The sequence below is a fragment of the Natator depressus genome, chromosome 17 (genome assembly GCF_965152275.1).
Source record: "Natator depressus isolate rNatDep1 chromosome 17, rNatDep2.hap1, whole genome shotgun sequence".
NCBI lineage: Eukaryota > Metazoa > Chordata > Testudines > Cheloniidae > Natator > Natator depressus.
Window position 1 is genome coordinate 16,570,652 of NC_134250.1, and position 26,356 is coordinate 16,597,007.

The window sequence follows — 26,356 nt, forward strand, 5'->3', positions numbered from 1 at the left end:
ATTACTACATGTGGCAAAGATAGCAAAATTAAACACCAACCCTAAAGTTTTACGTAAGAGCTTGTGGGTTTCCAAGTAGCACATATGTTTCTTTAACAGGGCTTAAAACTAACTCTTCAAGCCCACGGAGATTGTTTTGCTTGGAGTAGAACAAAAGTACCAGGGAAGCCAATATTACAAGTTTTAACTTGCAGCTGAGAATGCAGTGTTAACAGGAGGTGAGTGGACCTGGCTGCATAAAAGTCAACGTATCCCTCAAACACTTTAGACATATGGGCTTATGTAAATATCTGTGTGTAAAATTGAAATTTCTTTTTTGTTAATTGTCTACAGTTTAGACTAGAGGTCCCCAAATTGTGGGACGCACAGAGGACCCCTGACTCCCTGCTGGAGCTGCAGCCCCACTCTCAGCCCTGACTCTTGGGGGGGGGGGGGGGGACGTGAGCTGTGCGGACGGGGCAAAGGGGTTGTGACCCTGAAAAGTTCAGGGACCACTAGTTTAGACCCATTGACAATTGATTACACCATGATCATATACAACACTGGGACCAGTACTGCATTCCTTATGAACCCATATACTTCCACTTTAAATCAACAGTTTGGGGAAGAAACAGAAATGCAGTGCCTGGCCCTTTATGAGTGGGACAATTCTAAGCAACGCAAGTATAGCAAGGTACAAGAACCATGGGGGAACAGAATACCAAGGCCAATTAGAAAGACCCGAAGTATTGTTGTAAGGACAGCAATATTACTACATATAAGCCAGGCCTTGTCAAGCTTCTTGTGTTAAAGGATTAAATTACTGCTGATGTGAGAGTCAGTGTATACTTCTACATTGTTTCAAATGCCTCTCCCAGCTCAAGTCCCCTGCCTATGGAAGTACTTTGCTTTAAAAATAAGCTACTGAACATGTAGTTTGTCATGTGGAGCCAGTTATCACTAACCAGAAAGGACAATGTAAGGTGGTACAAAATACAGATGCTTTCAGTCATCGGGATTAAAATACAGATTTTTGAGTCCCTATGACCCTGGGTAAATGGTATGTAATGTGTGGGATTTAGCCACCAGCTGATAAGAGGTTGATTACTACAAATCACTGCAAATTTAGCTGTCTTAAGAGTGAAAAGTAATCTGGTGTCCAAGGACACAAAGGAAATTTCTAAGAATTAAATACAAACATTAGTACTTTATATTCAGAATTTAAATCTCAAAAGCTGAGACCAACTGAATGCTTTTGGGTACCTCCAAAATTATACTTAATTCTACATTAGCTGAACATATACACAAATATTCTTCATAAAACTACCCTGGTGCACCACCACTACCTACAGTTAGCTAACAAATGAAAGGCATGTTATCTCCAGCACACTAAAACACCAGCAAGACACAAAAAGCCTGATGTCCAGGACCTGGCAAATGTGACCTTGAATAGGACACCGTGGCCTGTGATAAGTCAGTAATCACCGAGCAGAACAAACTGATGGTCTCTCCTTTTGTAAAAAGAAAAAGAGAACTTAGTTAAGCTCAGTCCATGCCATGGGATGCATGCTGTTAAACCCCAGGAGGAATACTGGTGGGCCTGCATCAGAAGATACATTTGATACCTGATTTATCTGGATATTCAGGTTTGCCACTGTGATCCAGCCCAACAGCAGGATATTTAAATTTAGTTTCAGTAATAAATTATGTTTCCGTAATGTTTAGTTAGGAGATATTCAATGTATTCTAGTTTTCCAACATTGAAGTTTACTTCCAATTCTGAAGAATATTTCACTAGGTTGAAGACCCCAAATCCCCTGCCTGGTGACTGACAGGTTTCATCCTGCCTCTTGAACTACAGAGCAGAGGAGCAGTAAGCCTGGACACTCAGAGAAACCAAGTATCAAGTTTATCTCCAAGACTAATGTGTATTTTTACAATGCTGTTACAAGCTGCACCGAAGGAATCTTGTGTCTCAGAAATATGCATTAAAAGAACACTAGCACAGATCCATTGGTGAAGAGGGACTATTTGCAGTCTCAGAAAAACAGGTTGCCTTCAACTTAATGTGATTTATTAGTACATTGTACTTAGTTTAAAAAGCCCATGCAAAGTGTAAAATAAAACAGAATGGTATTTTTCAGTACAATTTAGATGCTCTTATGTAATATTTACAGATTTCCCACACCAAAAAAAGCCTTAAAAGTACAGTAAATCCTTGTTTTCACAGGCACCTAAGAACTTCAACTCCTACTGCGGGTTTCAGTTATGCTACTAGGATTCTCAGAACACCAAGTCTCTCATGTTTCCCACTTTCTGCTGAAGATATGTATTTGAAATGCTTCTGTATTTTTAACCAGACTCCAAGAGAACCTATTGCAATGTTAGAACAATGCAAACTACCCCATAAAAACAAGCACGTAAATTTTTCATTTAAAAAAAGTCATGTTACAGAACAGCCTTCTTTATGAGGAAGCCATCACGCCCAAGGCTGCTTAAGCTTATAAGCAGTTTCCCCCGTCTTGCCCAGCTACCTTATATCTCACTGCAGAGAGAAAAAGACCTCCCAATGGAGTACTGACCTGTGTGAGAAGACCTTTGTGTCCTATCAGATAAGATAAATTCTAGGAACAGTTCAGAGATCTGTCCACTTAAGGCTGTTAACTTGTTCCACTTTAATAAAATGCTCTGCAAGAGGAACAGAACTAAACTTCTAATTTAACATGAATTAAACCAAGAGACATCAAACTTTTAGAAGAATTGCAGCTTTCACTTCTGCATCTGTCAAGCAGCCCAAGGCAGAGAAAGAAAATTAGGATTGTTTTATTCAAAATGACCTTAAACACAAGTATTTTTACTGTATTTACAAACTAATTGATCAGTTTTATGCCATTCTTATAAGCTCCCAATGCTTTATTAAACAAGAATCTCTCTCCACTTAAGATGTTCCTTTGCTACTACAAGATACACCCCATTCTGCATGAATATCTAATCTGATAGCTTCCCTATTTTAAATGGATTGACCAAAACTTTAGAATTAAATGCAATATTGCAGAGGGCTAAAAAACTGTAGCAGACTCAGAAATAAAGATGAGCATTAAATATTACTTAATGTTTTCTTTTATTTAAAAGATCATCACAAAATACCATATTCATAAATTTACTTTCTGTTATGAAGCAGAATGTGTTAAGTGTTTGGAATTCCTTTTTTACATTTAAAAGTCAACTTTATTGAGTAGAAGTGAGTTTATATGGGAGTTTTTTGTTCTTAAAATCTTTTCCACATTGAAGATGCAAATAGGTCATTGGCTATTATTGGTTTGGAATACAACCACACAAATGCATGTCTTTGTCTTAAATTAAGTATTAGTGTTAGACAAATGGTTCTTATCTCAGAAGCAGATTAAGTGACAGACAGAAGGAAGGAAAGAAGGATTGTTCCGTAAATTGCTGAGACTCTGATGTTAACAAGGCAACAGTAAGGAAAAAATCCAGTACTATCAAGTGAATTTGGTACTTCCAAAACTCTTGGCCTCTTGCAGGTACTCTGGTAAACTGGTTGCTTGACACTTGAAAATTCTCAGCAGTGGTGTTTGGGATCCAAGAGTTCTTTTCATGCACTGGATAAGTCTTCACTTAATATTTTTTATAAAGTGTTACAGCTCAAAGTTTTTATAACACTGCAACTATTCAGTAGGTCCTTCCCCACACTCTTCCATCAAAACTGGTAACAAAATAATTCATATTCAAAGAGATGCAGCTATTACCACCTATCTATCTGTTTGGAGATAACCATTATCTGAATCTCTATGCAATACAAAGCAGAATTTATGGAGTGAAATGAAAGTAAAGAATTTAAATCCTGTTCATTTTAGAGACTAATCTGTCAGCTCTACACCAATGGGCAAAGATATACAGGGGCTGAAGGCAAAAAGAGTGGCAAATTATACACTCCTTAAACAAAACAAAAATAAAAAGTCAACTTTATTTGTAGAAACTTCATTTAAAAATTTACCAACCATGTAAAACTTAAATAGTAAGCAGAAAGAGCCAGCCAGCAGTAATGTGCTAGAACATGCACAGCTTTATAGCACCAATCTGCAGGTTCAAAAGAGTGTAGCATTTACCATTGGGGAGCTAAAGGTAGACGGCATGTTGCAAAACTTAATGGCAGATGCATTTTCCCATCTAGCATGCCTATTGAAATGAGTGCTTTATTTGTTCACGTAGACCAACAGCCACAGTGGTTTGGTGAAATCAGTTACAAGGTATAGTCAGCCCGGAGGATTTCCTTGTGCACTATACACAGATATTTCAATGGAGATCTTTCTTCTCTTTTACTTCTGTTTAGAAGGGATATTTTTCCTTACTGTTGGAAAGGACAATCTAATTTGTTTTCTTAGTTATATGGAGCTCTACTGTTGTATGTGGTAATCCTATTATTCATCATTGCATATGGTACCTAATTCTACATAGTCAGGGATGTATAGCTTACGGATTCTGTTCATCTTGCCAGGACTCTCTAGTTTACCTCTTTAGAGCCACAGCAATACAGAACAAAACATGCAGATCAGAAAAGGAGCACTGAGGACGTCAAAAGAAAATGATATTCGATAATAATTAAGTCTAACCTGTGCTTCTAAAGTAAAACAAACCCAGAAAAGAGAAAGTGAAGCAGCACCTTAGTCTAGAGAGGATGCCACAATGGTGGAAGCAGCCACTGATTTACCTGCTAGAAACAGTGTGCTGCTTGGAAGGAAAAGCAGAGGAGGGAAAACTTAGCACAAAGCAGGCACTAGATACAGCAAAGCCAAGAACGTACTAAAAACCACTTGTTAACAGCTGACATGCATTCACAAGCTCTGTGTTTTGGGTTTCAAAGAAGACAAGCATCAGATGGCAGGAATGGTAACTGCAGGGTAGACGTTCCAGCAGAGCTAGTCACTCTGTACTGTCTTGCTTATTCTCCTGCCCGCCCCAGCCCCTCCACTCCCATTCCCTCAGCCCCAAGCTCATTCTTGCTCTTTTGCTGTTTCCTCTCGGGGCTTGGCTCCACCGAAGATAGCAGAGTTAGGGTTGGCTACTTGATTGAGGGGAGTAGCAACTGTTCGAGGTTTGAGCTGAAGTCGGGGCCGCTGTGCTCTTTCCTCTGGAAAGAGAATATTTAAAGATGTTAAAGAGGGACGAAATGCTGAGCAACAATTTTGAAATGCTCAGCTATATTATATGCATCACTTTTGCAGAGCTATGCAGTTTACTTCCGGGACAAGAATAAAAATATTGCCTGTTTAGGGTGCTAGCTTTAAATTTGGAGTGAATGCTAAAGGTTAGCTTTACTGGAGATACTTAGTACAAAATATACAAGTTTTCCACCTTCTGTTGGCTCTCTGAAGTCCATGGAAGTCCCACGAAGGGGAGGTCCATCTCTAAAGCGACCAGTCCCACCACCCCCCATTGGGGGGGCACCTGTTCGACGATCTCCACCAGGACGAGTTCCTCTATCCCGGCCTCCCAAGAAATCATCATCTTTGAAGCCTGAAGAAGGAAGATGTTGAGTTTTGAGAGCAAATTTTTGTCATACCTTCAAACTTAATGCATTTCTGGATGACTTGATCGCTGTGTAACTATCACTGCAGTTAGAACAAATACTGCAATGTGATTTTATGTAAAAGACAATTCATCTTGTCATTGAGAATCAAAGATCACTTCACAGACCTGAAGGAAGCCAAAACTAATTTTAGAAAAAAAACCCTAAAACTTCCACTTGAACTGGAAACATTACCATGTGGTTGTCTTGACTCAGAAGCTATTTACCCACGTAGATATATATACCATGCTCACCAAAACATCAGGCGAGCTTTGGACATGAGTTCTTAACAGCAAGTGAAAGTATTGTTAAAATCACAACCACTATAATCTGGGAAGAGGGTTGAACATTACACCACTGAGTAGATCTAACACAGGCTTTCTGTTTAGAAGCACTTTGACTTTGCTAGCCACAGAAGTGGAGGCAGCTTTTGCATGGAGTATGTACAAGCTGTGTACGAGGAAGAAAGGAATGAGGGAGCAGAGAAGCATATATTCAGTACTATGAAAGCAAAGCCAGACAACAGTAATCTACTGATAGTGTGAAAGTGACTGCATGTCTCCAAAGACTAAAGTTCAAGAAACTAAATAAATAATCAGCATTGGGGGAAAAACATCACTGGATCATTAAAGATGAGGTTTAGAGTACCTCCCTGTGATTTTTATATCAAAGAGAAGAGATCAGTAGAGAGAACCAGGAGAAGAGGAAATCACATCAGAAAAGGATTCTTGTACAAACACCACCTTTTGTGGTAGCAAATACTTCTGCCACGTTACCAGTGGAGCGTTCTCTCAGATTCATCAGGAATTAGAGAGTTTAGTATACCTCCCAATGCAGTGTTTCATAACTATCAGAATATCGAAGTTTATTTGGAAGCATATTAAGAGATCTTGCAGACGTTACCTGGGATTGAAAGCTATCTTGCCCCTATTATTAAATCTCTTGAATTAGAATGATAGGGTAGCCCCCTTCACCAGAGCAGAAATAGCAGTAAGGTTTACGGAAGACAAGTTTCAGACCAGTGTAGTGCCCCAAGAGACAGATGTTCTGTAACAACTAATTACAGTGACAGTTATTTAATGACTTGTAAGTATTTGGGTGCAGAAGAGTACCATTTGAAAGAGTATCATTTAAACTGTAATAAATTAACTGCATTATGAAATGCTTAGATATCAGACTTGCTGTGCATTTCTGTCAGATCAGCTTATCCAAGTAGTGCAAGTAAACTGTACTTTCATGAATAGGCTACCTTCTGATTGCGTTGATGGTTTTTATCAGTGAATGGTCATCCATTCAACATCTAACTGGCTGGAACAGATTCCATTTCTTTCAAAAGGAAATTACTAGTGAAAGGCACAAACTAAGACTTGGATATCAGAACTCTAGCTAGAGTACACTGTATGAGCAGTGGCATTACAAGACTCTCCTACTTCCCCTCAATATCATGCTCCTAATAGTATTATTTCCTCCAGGGTGAAGCTGAAGCAGGTTGTGCAGTTTGCATGTCCATTCAATTCTAAGCAGGGACTGACAACTGTCCATTTTGCAACATAACATCTCCCCACCAGAAAATGGATCCAATGCATCAACCCATTTCACAGAGGGCAATCAACTGCTATCAGGTGGTTATAAATGATATCATCCAAGCAAGTAGGTGGGTTTTCTGGATGAAGAAAAGTTATCAACTTTTCAACATGAAAAATACATCCATTGTCACCTGCTATTTACAAGCTGTAATCTGAAGCTACTTGCAACTACATTACCAAAAAAAAGATTAAAAAAGAAAATTCTGGAAAACAATTTTTAATCATTCAGACTTGATAATCTCTGTTGGAGAAGCAAATCATGGATTGTTCAATGTATTTGAAAGAAAAGATGAGACCATACTCCCACCTGTAGCAAAAATAAATATCAACTTGTAAGCATCTTGTGAAAGTTAAATGCATCATTTTCTGCACAGGAAGTACCTACTTCTGCTCCTATTCAGACGTGTACTCTGCTGATGAGTTTGTTTTTGTCACAGATTATGGGGCAATCCTCCAACTGTTCTCAATCATCAGGTTTTTAAAGGAAGCATCTATTTTGCAGATTCACACTGAACCACAGGCATCATTTTATCACCTTTTCCAGAACTAATGTTACTCCGTGCATCCTGCGAGCTTCCCTGTCCTTGCTATTGTCAAAGACAACGGAAACCTTCCGTCTGGAAAGTTCTGCTATAACTCACCTCAGATGCCTAAGTGAGACTGGTTTACAAATATTACTTCTATAAATTTGATACTTAATCACCAGTTACAGGACCCACGTAGTAGGCATGTCAATTAATAGGCAGCATAAGAAATGCAGGAGTTTGTCAGTAAGAGTATATATACCGATACCAGAACTGAAGTCATCTCTAGGTTCCCATCCACCTCCTCTTGACTCTCGAGGACCTCCTCCCATTCCTAGAAAGAAAACCATGTCACAATTGTGGTCAGTTCTAAAGCTATGCAAAAGAATGATTAATGGGGAAAAAAATCTGAATTCTAGTCCGTAAACTGCCAAATTAATCTGGTGCAAAACCCTTGTACAGTTTAATAAAGTCACAATGCTGCCTACTCCCATTAGAGATACACAAAAACAGTTTCCGAAGTGAGAGCTTTCCAAGTGAACTAAGGAAGGGCTGATGACAAAGCCTCTCTAATGCAAAATCAACTAGGTAAAAATCTTTAAAATACTCTCCCTCTAGAAATCCAGCTCAGAGAAGCTGTGGTGAAGGAAGTCAGAACTCAAATTTATCACAGGATGTTTGACGAATGTCATATTAAGCCTATACCGTCTCAAACTGACTTAGCCTGCTCATCTTTTATCCCATGAGAAAGCATAGAAGACCAGACTGCTGGACTAATGATTGTAGTTTCACTTCCTGGGCCAGGAGCAACAATGCATCCAGTTCTCGAGTAAGTTTATTTACTCCTCTAGACAAACTAAGGAGCAGCAATGACTGGGCTAAACGGAAGTATGCATCATTTCTACTTTACATTAAATCTGAGTGGAAAATTTATCCATATGCCTGCTCTTCAGATGTCAGGTAGTTTTCACCCTACATGGTCACTATACAGCTATAATAAAAACCTGAACACATTTTAAAACTGCCATGTAAGTAAGAGAAAGTCACCTCTGTCATCAGGCCCGGCACCTTTTCTGAAGCCAAAGCCACCTTTGTCTTGTTTTCTGCCCTCTGCTATGTCCACTCGGAGTGGTCGGTCATTCAAGAGCTATTGAAAAGAAGAGGGGAAAGTCCTCTTAAGAATTTGCCAAACTGGATTGTCAAAGAACTCTAACATTCTGCTTGTCTTTACATTTAGGAACATAAATGGAGTTATACTTACTGCACCATCGAATGTCAAGGCTTCCTTAAGTGATTCCACCTCATCAAATTCTACATAACAAAATCCTGTAAGAAAAATTAGAAATTAATAAAAGAGCTTCAACAGTGGGAACACACATCAATACCTAGAAAGGTGAGGAGCAGGGATATGAAGAGTAATTCTGCTGTATATAACTAATAGATGGCATGCACATGTCAGACTATTTGCTTTTAATTTTGCAGGTTCTCATGATAGATTAAGTTTAATATTTCTCAGATTTTACGGTTAAGTAGACAGTTTTCAACCACATCAATGAGTGAACGATTAGTTGTACCCAAATTTTCTAGGATTAACTGCAGCATCTGTTGGGCTGAAATCCTGATTATTTTAAACGCCAAAGTAACACTATTACCCAATTCATTTTAACATCACCTTAACACTACCATTCTGCTTGCCATTGTGTTTTTTGAAATCCTCTCCTTCCTGAAGTTACAAACTCACTTCCTGCTCCAAACATCATTAGATTATATACAGGCTACCCACTCTGGCAGCTGTTGAGGGAGAAAGATGCCAATAGCTTAGTGGTGAAACAAGGGTGCTAGAATCTTTTTTTTTTTTTTAAAGCTGGTTGTCCTCATGAAATGCAACCCCCTTCTGCAGTTTATCCTTTTCCTGTAGTAACTAGAATTGAAACCCATTCAAGTTTTCCTAAGAGCTAGAAACTGAGTTGATCTAAGGACTGAGGATCAGTAGAATTTGTCTAGGTTTCATGGTACTTAACTATTGCAGAAGTCTCAGTTCTGTTCTCAGAAGACTGTCAGTTGCACAACTTGTTAAAAATATGCATGGTCTGAAAAAGCTTGCAAGGGAAATCCATGAGAATAATTCAAGTTCTAAAGTCCCTTGTGTTGGGCAGCAGAAACATTTATTCTTCTGGACCATATCACCTCAGTTTTCTGCAAATGAAGTTCCTGTCTCTCTCTGTTATCCATTTGAGAGAGGTTGTGTTCATTCAATTCATATTCACGTCAGATGCCAATAGGTCCACAGAAAGTCATCAGCATGCATGAGAAGATTCATTCAAATTTGTCAGATTTACTTTAAAAATACGGATTAGAACCCTCAAAGATAAAGCATCTCTGCAAACCCAATGAGTCTCACCACCCTTTACTAACCATCTGTAGCTATGTAAGAAAAAAAAAAATCACACAAGTGCCCACCTTTAAATTTGTCTGTTTCTTTGTCTCTGACTAGTCGTACACTCCTTACACTGAGATCCTTAAAGATTGCATCTATGTCTCCTTGAACAGTGTTGAAGGGTAGATTTCCCACATATGCTGTGAAAGGGGGTTCTGTCGGCAGATCTTTCTGTTTACGAGAACCAGGGCCAGCACCACCACGAGACCTAATGAGAAACACAGAATTACAACTGACACTTGGACAACTTCCAGGGTGGTTAAGCAGTAGTAGTTACATTCTAATTGTTGTTTGACTTGTAGTTTTTAGTCATTGAGATGATCCCAGCTCTTAAAACATTTGTTCCTTTTTATTTCTTTCAAAAGGTTAGGTAATATTAAACACGAATTTCCCAAGAGACATGAAAAGTCATCACTTTAACGTAAGAAACACTGGTTAGCTCAAATACGTTAACGTCAAACCAATAATAGCCATGGGGAATGAAATCTACCCCAAGAACTACAGTGCAAGCTTATGGACACTGCCCACCAGTACACCTCAAAACTGAGCAGAAGGGAGGGAACACTTTTAGGGGGCTATGTTCCCTGTAAGCTGCATGGCTGTGCAGCAGGCTGAGCAGGCAGGTCAGGAGAGACGCCCCTCCCTCGGCCTGCCCCAGGCCCACCGGAGCTGCCGCAGCCGGGGAAAGGCGTCTCTCACTCGGCCCCGAGCTGCTGCAGCAAGAGGGGAGCTGGGGGGAGGGGGGGGAGAACAGGGGGAGAGTCCTCTCTCCCCACCGCAGCCCTGTACAGATTGCACCCCAAACCCCTCATCCCCAGCCCCATCACATAGCATGCACGCCCCATCCCAACCCTCTGCTCCAGCCCTGATCCCCCTCCCGCACCCCGAACTCCTCGTCCTCAGCCCCACCCCAGAGCCCGCACCCCCAGCCGGAGCCCTCATCCCCCAACCCTCTGCCCTAGCCCTGAGCCCCCTCCCGCACCCCAATCCCCTCATCTCCAGCCTCACCCCACAGCCCTCACCCCAACCTTCTGCCCCAGCCCATAGCCCCCTCCCACACTCCAAACCCTTCGGCCCCACCCCCACCACATGAATTTTGTTATGTGCACCACTGTGTCACACATCTCCGCCATATTGGTGCACATAACAAAATTCATTCCGCACATGGATATATAAAAAAAAGAGGGAATACTGGTGAGGGGAAGTCTATCTGACTTCCACAGAGAATGCCCAAAGGGTTCAGATTAGTGCTTACTGGGGTGGACATCTTTGACACTTACACCTTCATTTTAGCATCTTTAAGTTTTTGCAGTATGGTCTTGGTTTTGTTTTTTAACCTGTTTAAGGTTATTTTTCAAAGGTCAGAACAAGATGCACCTGGGATATCACAAGCACCTGCTGCTGTCAAAGAAAATTAAATACTCAAAGGAATACGCAGTAATCAAGGAAAATCAAGCAATGGCTGAAAACTGAGGGGAGACACCGCATCTTTGATTATAGCAGTTTGCCCCTGTACTGTCAAATACAAGACTTACGGGAGCCACGGTTATGCTCTGAATATAGAGTGTAGTTGAAAGCTTAATTAAGAGTGAGATTTTCAAAGGCACCTAATTCCCTTAGGCACTCAAAGTCAACAGATTTGGGTACTCAGCTCCCTTATGCTCCTTTGAAAATCCCAACCTTAGACCAATAGATCAACTCAACTACCCCTTACCTATCATTTCTAGGCTACTGAAATTTTGACTGTTAATTCCAGTATGTTACTAGATTAAGCTGTACCAGTGTGAGATCCCCTTTGCACTGGTGAAGCTCATCTACATTGGGGGTTGCACTGTGTGCAGTTACACCAGTCTGAATTTCCTTAAGGTAGACAGGACTGGAGATTGGAGAAACATCCATTCAAACTACCTGTAAGAAAACAATTTTAATATCAGGTTCTTAGAAAACAAACTTTCCTCCAAAGCTGTTTAGAACTTGGCTCTACTAAACTTTTTGTCAAGTCAACTGCATTTCTCTGTCCAGAGGCTATAAAAAGACATAAAACAGCCACCTAATATTACAAGTTTACTCTGCAACCGCCTAATAAACTCACTGAGATCATAAATAGGGTTCAGCATGATGGCCTAACGGTGATCTAATGTCAAAATTGTTATTTTCTAGGCAGTATTAAGACAATAGTTCTTGCAGGGGAAAGCTACAGGTGAAGGAAAGAATCAATAGCATGGAGATTGCTCAAGACTTTTCTCTTTAGTGATATTTATCAGAAAGCAGTGTACAGGCTACAAATTGATCGGTCTCACTGTAGGAGTAAAGGTACGCCAAACCATATTGGCCATTTCCCAAAAATGAATTTGGGAAAGAGGGAAAGGCAGAGGGAATAAGCAAAGAATACTAGATTTTCAAATGATGTTCTCAATTTACTGGCATTCAAGACTTCCAAGTGCATTTGGAATTTCAATATTGTTTACTACACCATTCCTGAAACAAGAACACAGTTTAAATGAAAGTATAAACAAGTACTGTTCCAGCAGTGTTCTTTCTACCTCCACATCAAGTTACTGGATTCTTTCGAACGTTGTCCTTTGCTCAGATGTCTGCTGCTACATGTGTAGTCTGCTTGTCAAACTGGCACTGGCTTCCAGTTGCCAAGTCACCGTCAAGTTCTCCCTTGATTTCATCTCTATAAATAAAAATGTTTGCACACTGCTGCCCACCCTATTTGAAGTTGGTAGTAATAGAGCTTATATTTGTTCAAAAACTACAAGTTTGTATTTGAAGTTTCACCATGTATGTTCTATTTGCCACCTCACCGACCTATTTTACCCTAAACAAGTGAACTATGCAAATGAACTGAGGTAGGCTACAAAAGAAAAAAGAGTGATTTACTTCCAACACTTACAATTGGCAATACCGTTAAAACATGGTGTCCTTCGCAGGAATTTGTAACAACCTGCTTCCACTGGACAGGTGGTCTCCAACCTTTTTACGCACACGATCACTTTTTAAATTTAAGATCAACCCAGGATCTACCCCGCCCCTTCCTCACAGCCCGGCCCCTTCCCCAAGGCCCAACTCTGATCACTGCTGTCCCCCACCCTCCCTCTGTCGCTTTCTCTCCCCCACCCTCACTCACTTTCATTGGGCTAGGACAGGAGGATGGCATGTGGGATGGGGTGCAGGCTCTGGACTGGGGCTGAGGGGTTCGGAGTGTGGGAGGGAGCTCTGGGCTCAGCCTGGGGCAGGTGGTTGGGGTGCAGGAGGAGGCTAGGGGTGCAAACTCTGGGCTGGAGAAGAGTGCTGGGGTATAAGAGGGGGTGAGGGGTGCAGGCTCTCGGAGGGAGTTTGGGTGCAGGAGGAGGCTCCAGGCTGGGATAGGGGATTGGGGTGCAGGAGGGGGCGCGGGGTGCAGGCTCCATCTAGGAGGCGCTTACCACAGGGGGCTCCCGGTCGGTGGCGCAGTGGAGCTAATGCAGGCTCCCTGCCTGCTCTGGCCCCACGTCGCTCCCAGAAGCAGCTGGCACGTCTTTACAGCCCCAGGGGACCATCCTTCCACAGGCCTGCAAGTGCCGCCCATGCAGCTCCCATGGGTCACAGTTCCCAGCCCATGGAAGCTGCGGAGTCAGTGATGGGGTGTGTGCGCGTGTGTGTGTGTGTGGGGCAGTGCCAGGGGCCGCAGAGACATGCCAGCCGCTTCTGGGAGTGGCATGAAGCCAGGGCAGGCAGGCAGCCTGTCTTAGCCCCGCTGCGCCACCGGACTTTTAGCGGCCGGAGATTGCAATCAACTGGCAGAGGCTCCAGGATCAACCAGTTGTTCGCGATCGACCGGTTCGTGACCACTGTACTAGGCTGTAGAGACTGCCAACTTGCCATGACGTGATATGACACAGTTTATTTATCTGTATTGCAGTCATATCTAGACTTCCCAGTGACGGACCAAAGTGCCATTGTTCTAGGCTCTGAAGTAAAAAAAGATCCTGCTCCAGAACAATTTACAATCTAAGTATAAGACAAGAAATTGTAGATGGATGCAACTGAAAGGGACAGAACACAGACAGTAAAACAATACTTGTCACCAGGAGAGGCAGTGGTCTCAGAATACCAGCTGCCTACCTCTCCTGATGAAAGTAAAATGTCAGAAGGATTTATTTGCCTTATATGAGAGAATTTTACCATCTAATAATCTGTACTTGAGAATCAGGTTTCAGATCTCTATTTGGGATTAGGTGAACAATGCTCTCCCTCTAAGTCAGTGATTCTCACACTTATTTGATCACATCCCTCCTTCGTGTCTGTAATAGTTTATGCCCTCGCCCTGCCACACAAGTACATATAATGATAAAAAAGTCAACAAGCAATTCTCACTAAATATTAAAAACAATAAGGCATTGATTCAAACAGAGCCTGTCCAGAATACCTTCTGCGCCCGCCCCCCAGTTTGAGAAACTCTGCTCTAAGTCAACCACATATGATTTTGGATATATCTTATCAATACAGTAGCTATTATGTTTCAACTGATAATTCTGAAAAGTTTCTACAACAATTTTATATATGCTATTTTATAAAATGGGTAGAACAACGGAAGACAATTTCTGAATTTAAGAAACTCGAATTGCACAGAATAAGATTTAACTTCATTTCCATTAATCCTTTGTTTCTATTAAAACAAAAATGGAAGGGAGACTGGAGTAAGGAGTACAGTGACCTGGTATGTTCATGCTCATCATATTCATGATGTCAAAGCCTTATGAGTCAGCAGTGACTGAACAGTCATTTTCATTGGGAAACTAGTAAAAGCTCTCAATTAGGCACAATTAAAGAGATGATGAAATGTTTTAAAGTAGCACAACCATTTACAAAACTTTACTAAATTGAGAGTTCAGTGTTTCAGGCACAAGAACAAGACTGTATTAAAGAAAAAGTAATGTATTCCCTCAACCAAAGATTTATTTACTGATCTTCCAGGTATGTTTTTATATTCCAGCTTCATGAGAAAAAATGTCTAAGCAGACGAAGCTGTCCTTTGCTTAAGAGATACAGACTGTCCTTTCGTTTGTTAAATCTCATCTAGATTTTCATTTTTTTAGGAAAGAAACTTGTCCTGTCTCTAGAGAACCACAGGAGTGCATGGCCCTATGTTTATACTAACATAGCCTGTGAACTCCTCTTGTATATTTCATATGACTCCTTCCCTCCAATTTTGTGCTTATGTGATTAATATACTTACCATATTTCAGCCATCCGAACACTATTTGAAACATCTGAGAAAGATGAACAGTGAAGTTGTTTTAACTTCATTTTCATTTCATGAGTTTTCTACAAAACCTTCGGATGTTTAACAAGGTTATATCATTAACTGGTAGTGGCAAGATATGATACAACAAATTCTGAGTTTTATTTTAAGTCATTGTCAAATAAGCTTCTAAACTAACATGGGCTAAAAAGTATTGCAATTGTACTGGAATTGCAAATAAGATGATGCTTTATACATCCTTCAAGAGATTACTGGTGCAGAAACACAAGAACACTTGATCATTCAGGCACAATATTTGGTTGCTTAATTTAAAAACCTAGACATTCTCTTAAATATTTCTAAATAATAGATGCAGGGTTTTGTTTTGACTTTCTGTTTCTATTACTTCACTATGCATTGCTTATTATTCGGACAATGTGCTAGGACACAGGAACCAGAAACTGAAACTAATTAGCCAATTTTCACTGTGGACACTGACAGAAGGGCAAGAACAACACAGGTGTAGTGGAGAGTAAATTTGATATTTTAAAGTGTTTTATTACATGGTAATTATATTTTATCAACTAAGATTTGTTTTACAAAAGAAGATCGGAATACCCCTTTTATACACATCTGTGGTCCAACCTAAGCAAGACACATTTTAATTAAACCATCTGACCTGAATAACCCACACAACAGTGGAATGCCAACTGCTTCCTCCTGCAGTATGCAGTAGTAGACTATGCTGTTATCCTAAAGAACCCGTTACCCCTCAGAAGGGCTTGGAGGAGAGACAGAGCACGAGGCACTCCCGGGGAGTAAGGCAGCCCCTCGAGACAGCTTTACCACGAATGTCACCCTGCAGCCCCAACGCTTTGACTGACGCAACTCCCCCCTCCCCCAAGGGCTCGCAGACTCGGGAATCAACTTCCGAGCCCTGAAGCCCCGAAAGCTCAGCAGGCAACACGTAACCCGCGCGCCCCCCAACCCCCGCGCGCCCCGCGGCGAGGCCGCAAAGCCGCCCCACTCTCTCCCCGCCGCAGGCAGCGCAACGCTCCTCCCCCTCCGCACTGTCCCGACTCAGGCCCCACAAGACCCTCCCTCCCGGCCCGTCTGCCCGCGCCCGCCCGAGGCGCAGCCCCCGCCGCACACGCGCACCTCGCCCTCCCCTCCCCGCTCCACCACCGGCTCGTCCCCGGCCGGGCGTCGCCCCCCGCCGCGCTCCGCCTTCCAGCTCCTCCCGGGCCCGACTATCGGGTCCCCCCGCCCCGCCAGCCCACCGGGACCCTACGGCGCCGGCCCGCAGCAACTCGCCGCGCCCTGGGCCTCCTGCCACCCAGCCCCCAACGCTGCCGGCCCGGCGGTTTCGCCCCCCAGCCAGGGCCAGTCCCGGCCCCAACGCTTCTCCTCAGCCCTGGCCCGGGGGAGGAGGGGGGGGTCCCAACATTTCCCCATCCCGGCCCCAAGGCAGGGAAGCGCCGCCCCTTTTCCCCGCGCGCCCCGGGAGGGCCCCGGCCACCCCCCGCCCGCGGGGCCCGGGCCGCGGCCCCCCGCGCTCACCGGCCTCCGCCGAAGCTGCTGTAGGCCCGGTCGTCATAAGCATCAAAATCCGCCATCGCCGCCTCAGCCTCCACCCCGTGCGAGCGTGACAGGGCCGCGCCCTTAGGACCCCGCGCCACTTATATAGGGGGCCCGGCCGGGGCTGCCCGCGCCGGTGCCTGCGCCAAATCCCCCCCGCTCTGCGGCAGCTGCCCGCTGTGCTGCCTGTCTAAAAAGTCACACCCCCCCCCCCCACACACATCCCCAACGCACATGGGGCTGCTGCCCCTCTCCCCGCTTGTGTTAGCACCACAGGGACCAACGCAGCCACCCCTCCCCCAGCTAGTGGCAACACCACAGGGGCTAGTGTGTTGCCTCCTCCAGTTCCCAGGCTGTGTGCCCCATAGGGGTCAATGCAGCCTGCTAACTCTGCATGCCTGTGTATGGGCCATGGGGTGCTCGCCCCCAGGCCTCCAGCTTGTATGTGGGCCAGGAGCGGTGGTTACTGCCTTTGTCATCAGACCCTGTGCCAGCACTGTCAGGGCTCGGGCCGTTATGGGGTGACCAGATGTCCTGATTTTATAGGAACAACGAGGAGTCCGGTGAGACCTTAAAGACTAACAGCTTTATTTGGGCATAAGCTTTCGTGGGTAAAAAACCCACTTCTTCAGATGCAGATGTCTGGATACAGACTAACACAGCTACCCCTCTGATACGATTTTATAGGGACAGACAGTCCCGATATTCGGGGCTTTTTCTTATATAGGTACCTGTTATCCCCCACTCCTTGTCCTGATTTTTCACACTTGCTATCCGATCACCCTAGGCTGTTATCACAGGCGTGTACTTGTAGAAACCAATAATGTGTAATTCATAGCAAGCACATTGGTGTACTCTGTCAGGTACTTTTAAAGAAATGCTGTCAGGCAGCACAAGGCCACAGCATTTAGGTTTTGGAAAGAAAAAATAGTTTTACAAACTATTATTCATAGAAATGGGTTTTGATTTTTTTTTAAATATAAAAACAGTGGATTTGAACAGTGCTTCCAACACAAACGCTGCAGCACCATATTATATATGGGAACTAGAAAATGGAATGGCCTTTAAAAAGACCCTGACCACTATCCATTTTCGCCATGCAACCTGAATGGAACGTAGAGGTAAACAACATAAATTGTGAAAAGCCTTAGATGTTACAAACGCTTTCACTTTTAATGATCTAAGATATCAAGAACACAAAGGATATTTGGTTTAAAATAACAAGATTTTTAATGTATTTTAAAATAATATATGAATATATGAATCTGTCAGGATGCCTTTAAGTTGACAACAGATTGTCTAGCTATCACTAATAGCATAATAAAAAGTACAGTTATTTCACATTCCAGATACTGTTCTGTTTTCTCTATATACTTGTAACAGATCGGATATGAGAAGAGATTTTAAAAGGAAAAACTACAGTACACATTTATTGGACAGTTCTTCCTGATAAATAGCATCTTCAGTGGGAACCTATCCTGGTTCTTTGTGGTACCGTTGAGAGGGAAGATAATGGATTCTTGCTGAGAAACTTCTAATATCTTTAAAGGTATATCCTTTGCATTATTTATTTGTTTTCTTTTATTGAGCTGCTCTTCGGGTTTTTATTATTGAACTATAAGACTTATTGATTTTTTCCACAGTCTGATTGATTGTATCAGTATGGCTAATGTCTGACCCAGACAAAACCAGGCTGTCATATTTCAAAAGCATTTAAGAGGCGAGCTTTCTCAGCATCCATATCCACACAGCAGCCAGTTTTAGAGAATCTCATGTTAAAATTTAGGTCAGGAGAGATGGTTCCTGTTCATAGGGTCTGAGTCAACTGCCAATAGGAAGATCCTACTTTGTGTGTGTATGTGTGTTTCAGACTTCGACACTGGTCGCTCCGTGGAGTTTTGTGAAATGGAGATCATGTGATTCTAGAAAATTTAAGCAATACATGTTAAAAAGAAATTAGTTGATCTCACATCACTGGTTCTTGATTTCCAGTTCTCTGCTGTGAGTTTTTTGGCCCGTCTTCCTGTTTGAGGCCTATCTCAAGCTATGAGAGTTGGCTTTAAGTTTTACAGGGTCCTATCCAACTTTTCTGCCAAGGGGACCCTTTCCTAGATCTCTCATGATAGCCGGTGAGCTCCTCTCCCTGCCTATAACTAGTAATAACAATACTTAGCACATTACATAGAACTTTTCATCTTCAAAGCTGTGTACAAACATTACAATCACTTGACAGATTGCTCATGAATTTAAACCGGGCAAGTCACTCAGCCTAAAAATTATGGGGGAATCTTCAGACATGGCGATATGGGTGGGGGATTGTGAATACTGAAGGACACAAAGGCCCATGGGGAAGAGGGATAAGATAGTCACCTGACTGTGTGCACACTGACAGCACAGGTTACCCCAACGTGCAGCACCTCCCCAAGTGTGGAGCCGGGGGCATTTGCCCCTTCTTGAGGTCTAGATTCTGCATGTGTAAGACAATTTAAATGAAGGGATTGGGGGGAGTGCTAAATCAATAATCAGTGAGATTTTAAACATTTTCTACTGAAGGGCCCACAGCAAAACCCTTCATTTCCAAGAGGGAGAGACTTTAAAGGACTCCTTAAAATATGGTTTCAGAGTAGCAGCCGTGTTAGTCTGTATCCGCAAAACAAAAGGAGGACTTGTGGCACCTGAGAGACTAACACATTTATTGGAGCATAAGCTTTCGTGAGCGTCCGATGAAGTGAGCTGTAGCTCACGAAAGCTTATGCTCAAATAAATGTGTTAGTCTCTAAGGCGCCACAAGTACTCCTTTCCTTAAAATATGATACCTGCCAATATTTGAAACCTATAAATGGACACTTCATGAGCTGGTCGCTCAGTTTAAGTACACCAGGCTAGAGATTTTTGGATGGACCCAGTGGGAAAATAATAAGTATTTTGCTAAAAAAAAAAAAAAAAAAGAGAGAGAGACTCCACTATTTTCTGCCAGGCTTGGCCATGTGAGCTGCCGAGTGCCCCCTGCGCCGGGGCCATGCAGGACCTTGTAGGCTGGGGACCAGTTGGCACGTGTGAAGTGACTTCCCAGAGAGGTGGCCGTGGCTCGCTACTCCGGAGTCAGACGGAAGGCAGGTCTGGCGAGAGCAGCCCCGTTGCTGGGACCCTGCTGCCGGGGCCTCTCCGCTGTTGTGACTGGAGACCCTAAGTCCAGCGGGGGAATTTCAAAGGGCGCCGTCTCAGCGACCAACCCAGCCAAAGACTCCGCCCAAGCTCCCAGGCTGGGCCGCCTTCCCCGGAGGCCAGGGCACGGGCTGCGCGCAGCGGGGGGCGGCTGCTGGGGCGAGCCCGGAAGGGGCTGGCCCCGGGAGCCCACGTGGAGCTGCAGCGTGGGTCCGAGCCGCGCCAGCCGCCGCCGCCGCCGTCGCGTTATGGAGGCGGCCCCAGCCCCGACCCTCCCCGGCTCCGGCCCGCGGGGGGTCCTGCAACAGAACCGGCAGTTCCTGGACTTTTTCTGGGACATCGCCAAGCCCCAGCAGGAGGTTCGCCTGGCGGCCACTGAGAGCCTGCTGCGGTACCTGCGGGCCCGCGGGCAGGTCAGAGCGACGGTGCCTGGAGGAGGGGGGGCTGGGGCCGCCGTGGGAGCTTCGGGGGGAGTCCAGAGCCCTCGGGGCAGCTGTAGGCGGGAGTGGAGTCCCGGGGTGTGGGGCGGAAGGGGGGTGGGGGAGCGAAGGGAATCGGGCTCTGCGGGGGGGGAGTCCAGGTTCCCAAATGGTTGGGGGGAGAATCGGGCCCAGAGAGATGGGAAGGGAATTGGGCCCAGTGTCCCAGGGGGCCGGTTGGGTTCAGGAGGGGGTGGAAGGGTCTAGGCTCTCAGGCGGCTGCTGTGATTGGAGCTAGATCCGGAGCACTGTTTTGGTTGAGGTGAGTGGGTGCATAATCCCATCCCTACCTTCTACAGCTGTGAAGGAGAGGATCTGGTTACAATGCAGTTGTTCCCTGGTCTGGTACCAATCAGTGTCCCTTTTCCCGGGTTTCAGAGTAACAGCCGTGTTAGTCTGTGTTCGCAAAAAGAAAAGGAGTACTTGTGGCACCTTAGAGACTAACCAGTTTATTTGAGCATGAGCTTTCGTGAGCTACAGCTCACTTCATCGGATGCTGTAGCTCACGAAAGCTCATGCTCAAATAAATTGGTTAGTCTCTAAGGTGCCACAAGTCCTCCTTTTCTTTTTCCCCGGGTTAAATCCCTGAGCAGACCAAGGGTTTGATACAGTCGCAAGGATATATGCTTGGGCCTGGCTAATCTGAATTAGGGCAGTGAGGTGCATTTGTAGAACTGGGTATTCTTTGTAACTGACAGTCATGAGGCCAGTTGGGAGAAGTGGTCAGACAGTATTTATGTATTAACTAGCAGTACATCCTTATGATTTTCCTTATTGTAGGGAAGCATTCCTAAATGTACTGTATTTTTTAAAACATAATTTTTTAGGAAGATGAGCTGAAATATACTCTAAAACGATTGATAGAAGGACTGGGAGCAACTCGAGAGGCAGCCCGTCCCGGTTTCAGTCTGGCACTAGCTCAGGTTGGTATTTTCCCATGGGAGCGCACTCTCTATGGATTTCAGAGTATGCATCGATGGGTATGTTAGTAACGAAATAGTTCTAACTTGGCTTGGTTAAAGCATGGTGCTTATTTTTTGTTTAAATACTTGGGAGTTCTGATTGGTTAATCTCTGGATGCACAGGAGTCTTGGGAAGAGTTCTTGCATCTCAGAGTGAACTCTTGTAGGCCTTGTCTAAACACATACTGTTTTAGCTACACTGATGTGGTAAAGCAGTACTACCCCACCCCACACGTAGTGTGGGCACACTGATGTGCTTTTTCCCATAAGGTAAGGGGAATGTGTTCTATGGCAGGACTACGATTTCCTGAACATCAATCTTATGAACAACTAATTATATGAACCGTTTTTTTGCCGCTGAACGAGAGTTCAGTTCTTTAGCTAATGGTCAAGCAGCTATACAGGTTGGAAAAGATGAGAGAGTGGGTGACAAAGAGATGCAGTACTCACAAAGAAAAATCAAGCATACTGTATAAATTTGTTACCATTCTTTGAGTACACTGGTATTGAACAATTAATGCATTAACTTTCACACCATACCCACAGTCATTTTGAGATCTTCAGTTTTATGAACTTTTTTAGTTTTTATGAACTGATCAATCCACAAATAGTTCATAAAACAGGGGCTCTTCTGTACCTACATTGGGCACCTTTAGTGTGGACGCTATTATACTGGTATAAGGGTAGTACTGGTATAACTGTATTGGTTTTTAAAAAAAAAAAAATCAAACCCCTCGCTGACATAGAATAATGCAAAAACTCTCCAATCCTTAACTCTGGGAGCCAGCCTTACCCTGCTCTGCTGTGAGAACCCCCACTCCTGAACTGTTCACGCACATGGAGCGTCACAGCAGACCAGGCTTCAAAACAAGTTGGCCTCTGGAACTGATTGAAAAAACTGAAAACATTTAAAAATCAAAGCCAGTCTGCTCTTGTTTGGTGCCAGTCTGTTTGACCTCTGAAGACTGAAGTACCCTACCTTCGGAACAGGTACAATATGGGCAATGAAGACTGTTCTCTTTCATGCACCCCCTTGCTAGCAGGTCTCTATTCTGACCCAGAAGGACCACCTCTCGAGGTCAAAGCATATTTTGTGCTCTACTGTAGACGGTTATACTTGAAAAATGGTGTGCACGCTATGGCTTTTCCCAGCATAGCCATGTCATTTGAAAATAAAATACAATTTTTAAAAATGGCACCCCTAACCAACATAGCTGTGCAGGGAAACTTTTAACTGTAGACCGGGTCTAAGGTTGGTAGAAAGAATCAGAGAGTTTGGTTCTAGTTCTTCGTTCAGTCTATAGTTGTTGAACATAAATATGGATGTTCTGAGAGCATTTTCTCCTGGAGTTTAATCTCTGTCTCATGTTGGTCCTGATATCCAGGTTTTGCAATTTTTTGAAGAAATTCCACTGCATACTGTCCTGCAGCAGATAAAAGAAAAACACAACCTTGAGAGAGTAAAAAAGGTACGTCCGTCGTGTGCTCATAGCAACACCAGACAGTAGTTGTAAATCCTCGGTGTTCCTCAGTGAGTATTGATTACCTCGGTCACCCTTGCTTTGGGGCCCCTTTTAAGGTACATGATTCTATTTGTCTGCCGGAATCTGTAGTTACCCATGTTGTCACAGGACCTCGATGTGCGTGTACCGCTTCCATTGAAGAGGTTTGCATATGTGAATTGAGGGCAGCACAGCACCTTTTGCATGGAAGGATATTCAAGGTTGACTCTTCCTGCCTGCTTCTGGGCATTTTTCACCTACAGTGGGAGCTGTTGTTGAACATGAGATCTACCTGTTTTTGCATTTTGAATTGTTGGGCTACAGTGTTGATTTTCTTCTTTTCAGAAACTCTTTAGAAATGCTGCCTTTGGAAACTTTTTTGGGGTACTGGCTCTGTTCCAGTCTGGTCGTCTTGCAAAGGTAACATGGATGTTGCTTGTTCATGAGCAATTGACCTGGTGCTGTCCCAAATGTGGAACAAGACCTAGAGAGAAGGGATGGTCCATTGGTTAGGACTTTAGCCTGCGGACTTAGGAATCGCAGGTTCAAATCAATTTCTTGCTCCGCCATATGCTTCCTGTGTGACTGTGGGCAAATCAGTTAGTCTCTGTGCTTCAGTTCCCCATTTTACAAATGGAGGTAATAGCATGTCTCTCTCCCATGGGGGTGTCATGAGGATAAATACATTTAAGGTTGCAAGGTGCTCAGTTATTATGGTGATGGTGGCCAGACAAGTACCTTAGATAGCTGATACCTGCTGCTAAAATCCCAAGCTTTGTTTCGTTCAAATTTGTTATATACAGCTGGAAATCAGCAGCGTCAAGAAGATCCAGAAAATGTGTAGAAAAGTGATCAGATCCAATCACCTTTGATGTGAAAACTGGGGAGGGTGGGGGTGGAGAGGGGAAGGGAAGGATGCGGAGAGAGTGAGAGAGGACAGAGATAATATGGTAACCATATAAAAACTGTCCGTAGATAGAGGGACAGAGGAGGTAGAACAATTCCTTTCCAGAAGAAAGGATATCGCGTGTCAGTCACATGCAGGGAATGCTGTATCAGGAAGATCTGACTTACGCATCAGGAAGCAATTGGGTCGGTTTATTATTAATAATAGTAAGATTCAGCATATCCATTAGGAGTTAATAATGGAGCCATGAGCTTAACCGTGGTTGTGTACCCTTTACTTTTTTCTTGTTTTAATTTCTAGGACAAAAAGGCCCTCCTGGAGTGTGTCCGACTTCTGCAGAGCTTGGCCCAGCACCATGCCCACCTCCGAGATCTTCCCAGGAAAACGCTCGTTGACATCCTCTCGGAGGTATGAAGACCTGGCACCTGAATAGCGGAACTTTTTGTTTGTGGTCTTTGGTTTTTTTCCTTAGGCTGGGTCTGGACCAGCTCCACTGATGTCAAAGGAGTCTTTCCATTGACTTCACTGGGTGTTGCACCAGGTGGTTGGTGGTCCTGAAAACTGTCATGTGGGCAAGTCAGTATAGGGAAGCTCCTTGTCCATAAAATTGGTGCAGCAGTGTAAGTCTCCATGTGTTGCTCGGTGCTGGTTGCTCAGGATAGGGGTGGATATGTGTAGATTGTTGGGGCTGGAGGAGAGGTAGGTGATGATGAGAAGGGGAACTGAGGATTTAGCATAAAAAGAGTGTAGAATGGTTTATATGCATATTTCCGTGCTCCGTATGGTTTCTGTGGGTAGACTGTGCAGACTAGCAACCTTAACTCTAAGTTTACCAACCTTTTGATGTAAGAATGTTCTTGGTCTAGCAATTTTGATATAAGGTTTTTTTGTATGCTTGCCATGCTCCTGATCTGTGGCAGATTCAGATACTTTGTAGGTTCTTCAACAGTGGAGTTGGTCTTTTTTATTTCAAAAGCATCTATCCAGTTTATTCCAAAATGTATTAAAGTGTTCAAAATATTCAGCCAGGAAGATCCCATGGAGATGAACAACACCATTTTAAAATTGATTTGTATTTAAGAAATAATACAAACAAATCATGGCTGTATAGCACTGAAAGAGAGAAGAATCAAAATGCAGCAGGAAGTTTGCAATTAGAGCCATGAAATAAAGCTCTTAGGGCAGAGACCATCTGGGCCCCATTCTTGGTTTGCCTTTAGGTTTTACTGTAGCAAACTAATTACAGCACGCTTTCTTCCTGTTGGCATGTGTGTCTCTTGTACATCCTTATAACCTTTTGGGCCCATTGATAAATTTGGGTCCAATATTGTCCTGAGGTTTTGGGGTTTCTGTTTGTTTGTTTGTTACATCAGTAAAAATAAAGTTTTTATAAGGTGCAAAAAATTATACAGCCTTTGCTGCAATCGATGATGGATCCCTAAGGTATTTTTAGGTCAGAATCTGTGTCTTATAAAAGTGAAGGAAAAGGGTTGATATCCCTTTTCCTATCAGATCCACCTTGGCTTTTCATGTTGTGCAGTCTTGTCTCTTAGGGTCTGTTTAAGCACAAACTTTGTACCCCTTTAACTATACCAGTATAATTACACTAGTACAACACCCCTAGTACAACTATATTGGTATAGCGGTGTGGTCGGTCAATATAGCTATTTCTGTGTAGGAAGGAGAATATGCCATACTGGGTATAAGGCACCTTTGTACTGCTACAACTGCATCCGCTCTAGGGGATTTAAAAAAACCCACCCCTTTACCTCATATAGTTATACTATTCAATAACTATGTATAGAGCCGGTATCACTTGCTGTGTTGCTTCTCAATTGCATTGCTGTGTAGATTCCTGAAGCTGTGTTTGAGGAAGTCCTGTTCAGCGCCCTACAGGCTGACCTCACTTCGGCCTTCAGCACCCCGGAGCAGCTGCACCTCCTGCTCGTGGGCATACAGAAATTTCCTGGGGTTCTGAAACCCGATAAGCTGAAGATACTCCTAGGCTCATCTGCCATCGTAACCATGGAGAACGTTCCCAGGTGAGCTGTAGGAGAAGGGTGTAAAGATGCCAAGTCTCCCAACTTCCTGAATGTAAATGAGAAACCTAATTTGGCTCTGATGCCTAGGGGTGCTGGATGCCTGCATCTCCGGTTGAATGTAATGGGAGATATGGTATGGAGCTGCTGCTGGGGTTGATATTTATTCTTGGGCATCTCCAGACTGGCAGAGAGTGCTGCTCCCAATATTCAGATCAGTTGCTCATCTTTAGAGGCCGTGGCCGCAGATAACTTGTTAGTTTCCGTGCAGTTGTCTGTCCATTCCAGAAGGTGGTTAGAGGAAGGGATTTTGCCTTCAGAAAGTTCCTTCCTGACTGGATAGTTCAGATTTCCTATCCTCCTGTGGTTGCTTTTCTCTCA

At 43.6% G+C, this 26,356-nt stretch overlaps 2 protein-coding genes across 3 annotated transcripts in view; one reads left to right on the plus strand and one right to left on the minus strand.

The window, feature by feature from the left end:
- Positions 1–1,300: 1,300 nt before the first annotated feature.
- EIF4H (eukaryotic translation initiation factor 4H) lies at positions 1,301–17,037 on the minus strand. 2 transcript variants are annotated; one of them, XM_074974241.1, is made up of 7 exons: positions 16,904–17,037; positions 10,137–10,321; positions 8,938–9,002; positions 8,724–8,823; positions 7,939–8,010; positions 5,353–5,514; positions 1,301–5,128 (listed from the first exon to the last, which is right to left on the minus strand). In XM_074974241.1, the coding sequence occupies exons 1-7, from the start codon at positions 16,957–16,959 to the stop codon at positions 4,992–4,994; spliced, it is 777 nt and encodes a 258-aa protein (XP_074830342.1). In that variant the 5' UTR covers positions 16,960–17,037; the 3' UTR covers positions 1,301–4,991. The 2 variants fall into 2 exon arrangements, with proteins under 2 accessions (XP_074830342.1, XP_074830343.1); XM_074974242.1 differs by having other exon boundaries at positions 1,991–5,128; positions 7,945–8,010.
- A 3,258-nt stretch (positions 17,038–20,295) lies between these two features.
- Positions 20,296–26,356, plus strand: part of MYBBP1A (MYB binding protein 1a) — an 81,014-nt gene continuing 74,953 nt past the window's right edge. Inside the window, exons 1-6 of the mRNA XM_074974556.1 lie at positions 20,296–20,499; positions 21,393–21,488; positions 22,913–22,996; positions 23,375–23,449; positions 24,237–24,344; positions 25,788–25,978. Of these exons, the coding sequence (XP_074830657.1) occupies positions 20,335–20,499; positions 21,393–21,488; positions 22,913–22,996; positions 23,375–23,449; positions 24,237–24,344; positions 25,788–25,978 (719 nt within the window). The 5' untranslated portion in view covers positions 20,296–20,334. The remainder of the gene's footprint in view (positions 20,500–21,392; positions 21,489–22,912; positions 22,997–23,374; positions 23,450–24,236; positions 24,345–25,787; positions 25,979–26,356) is intronic.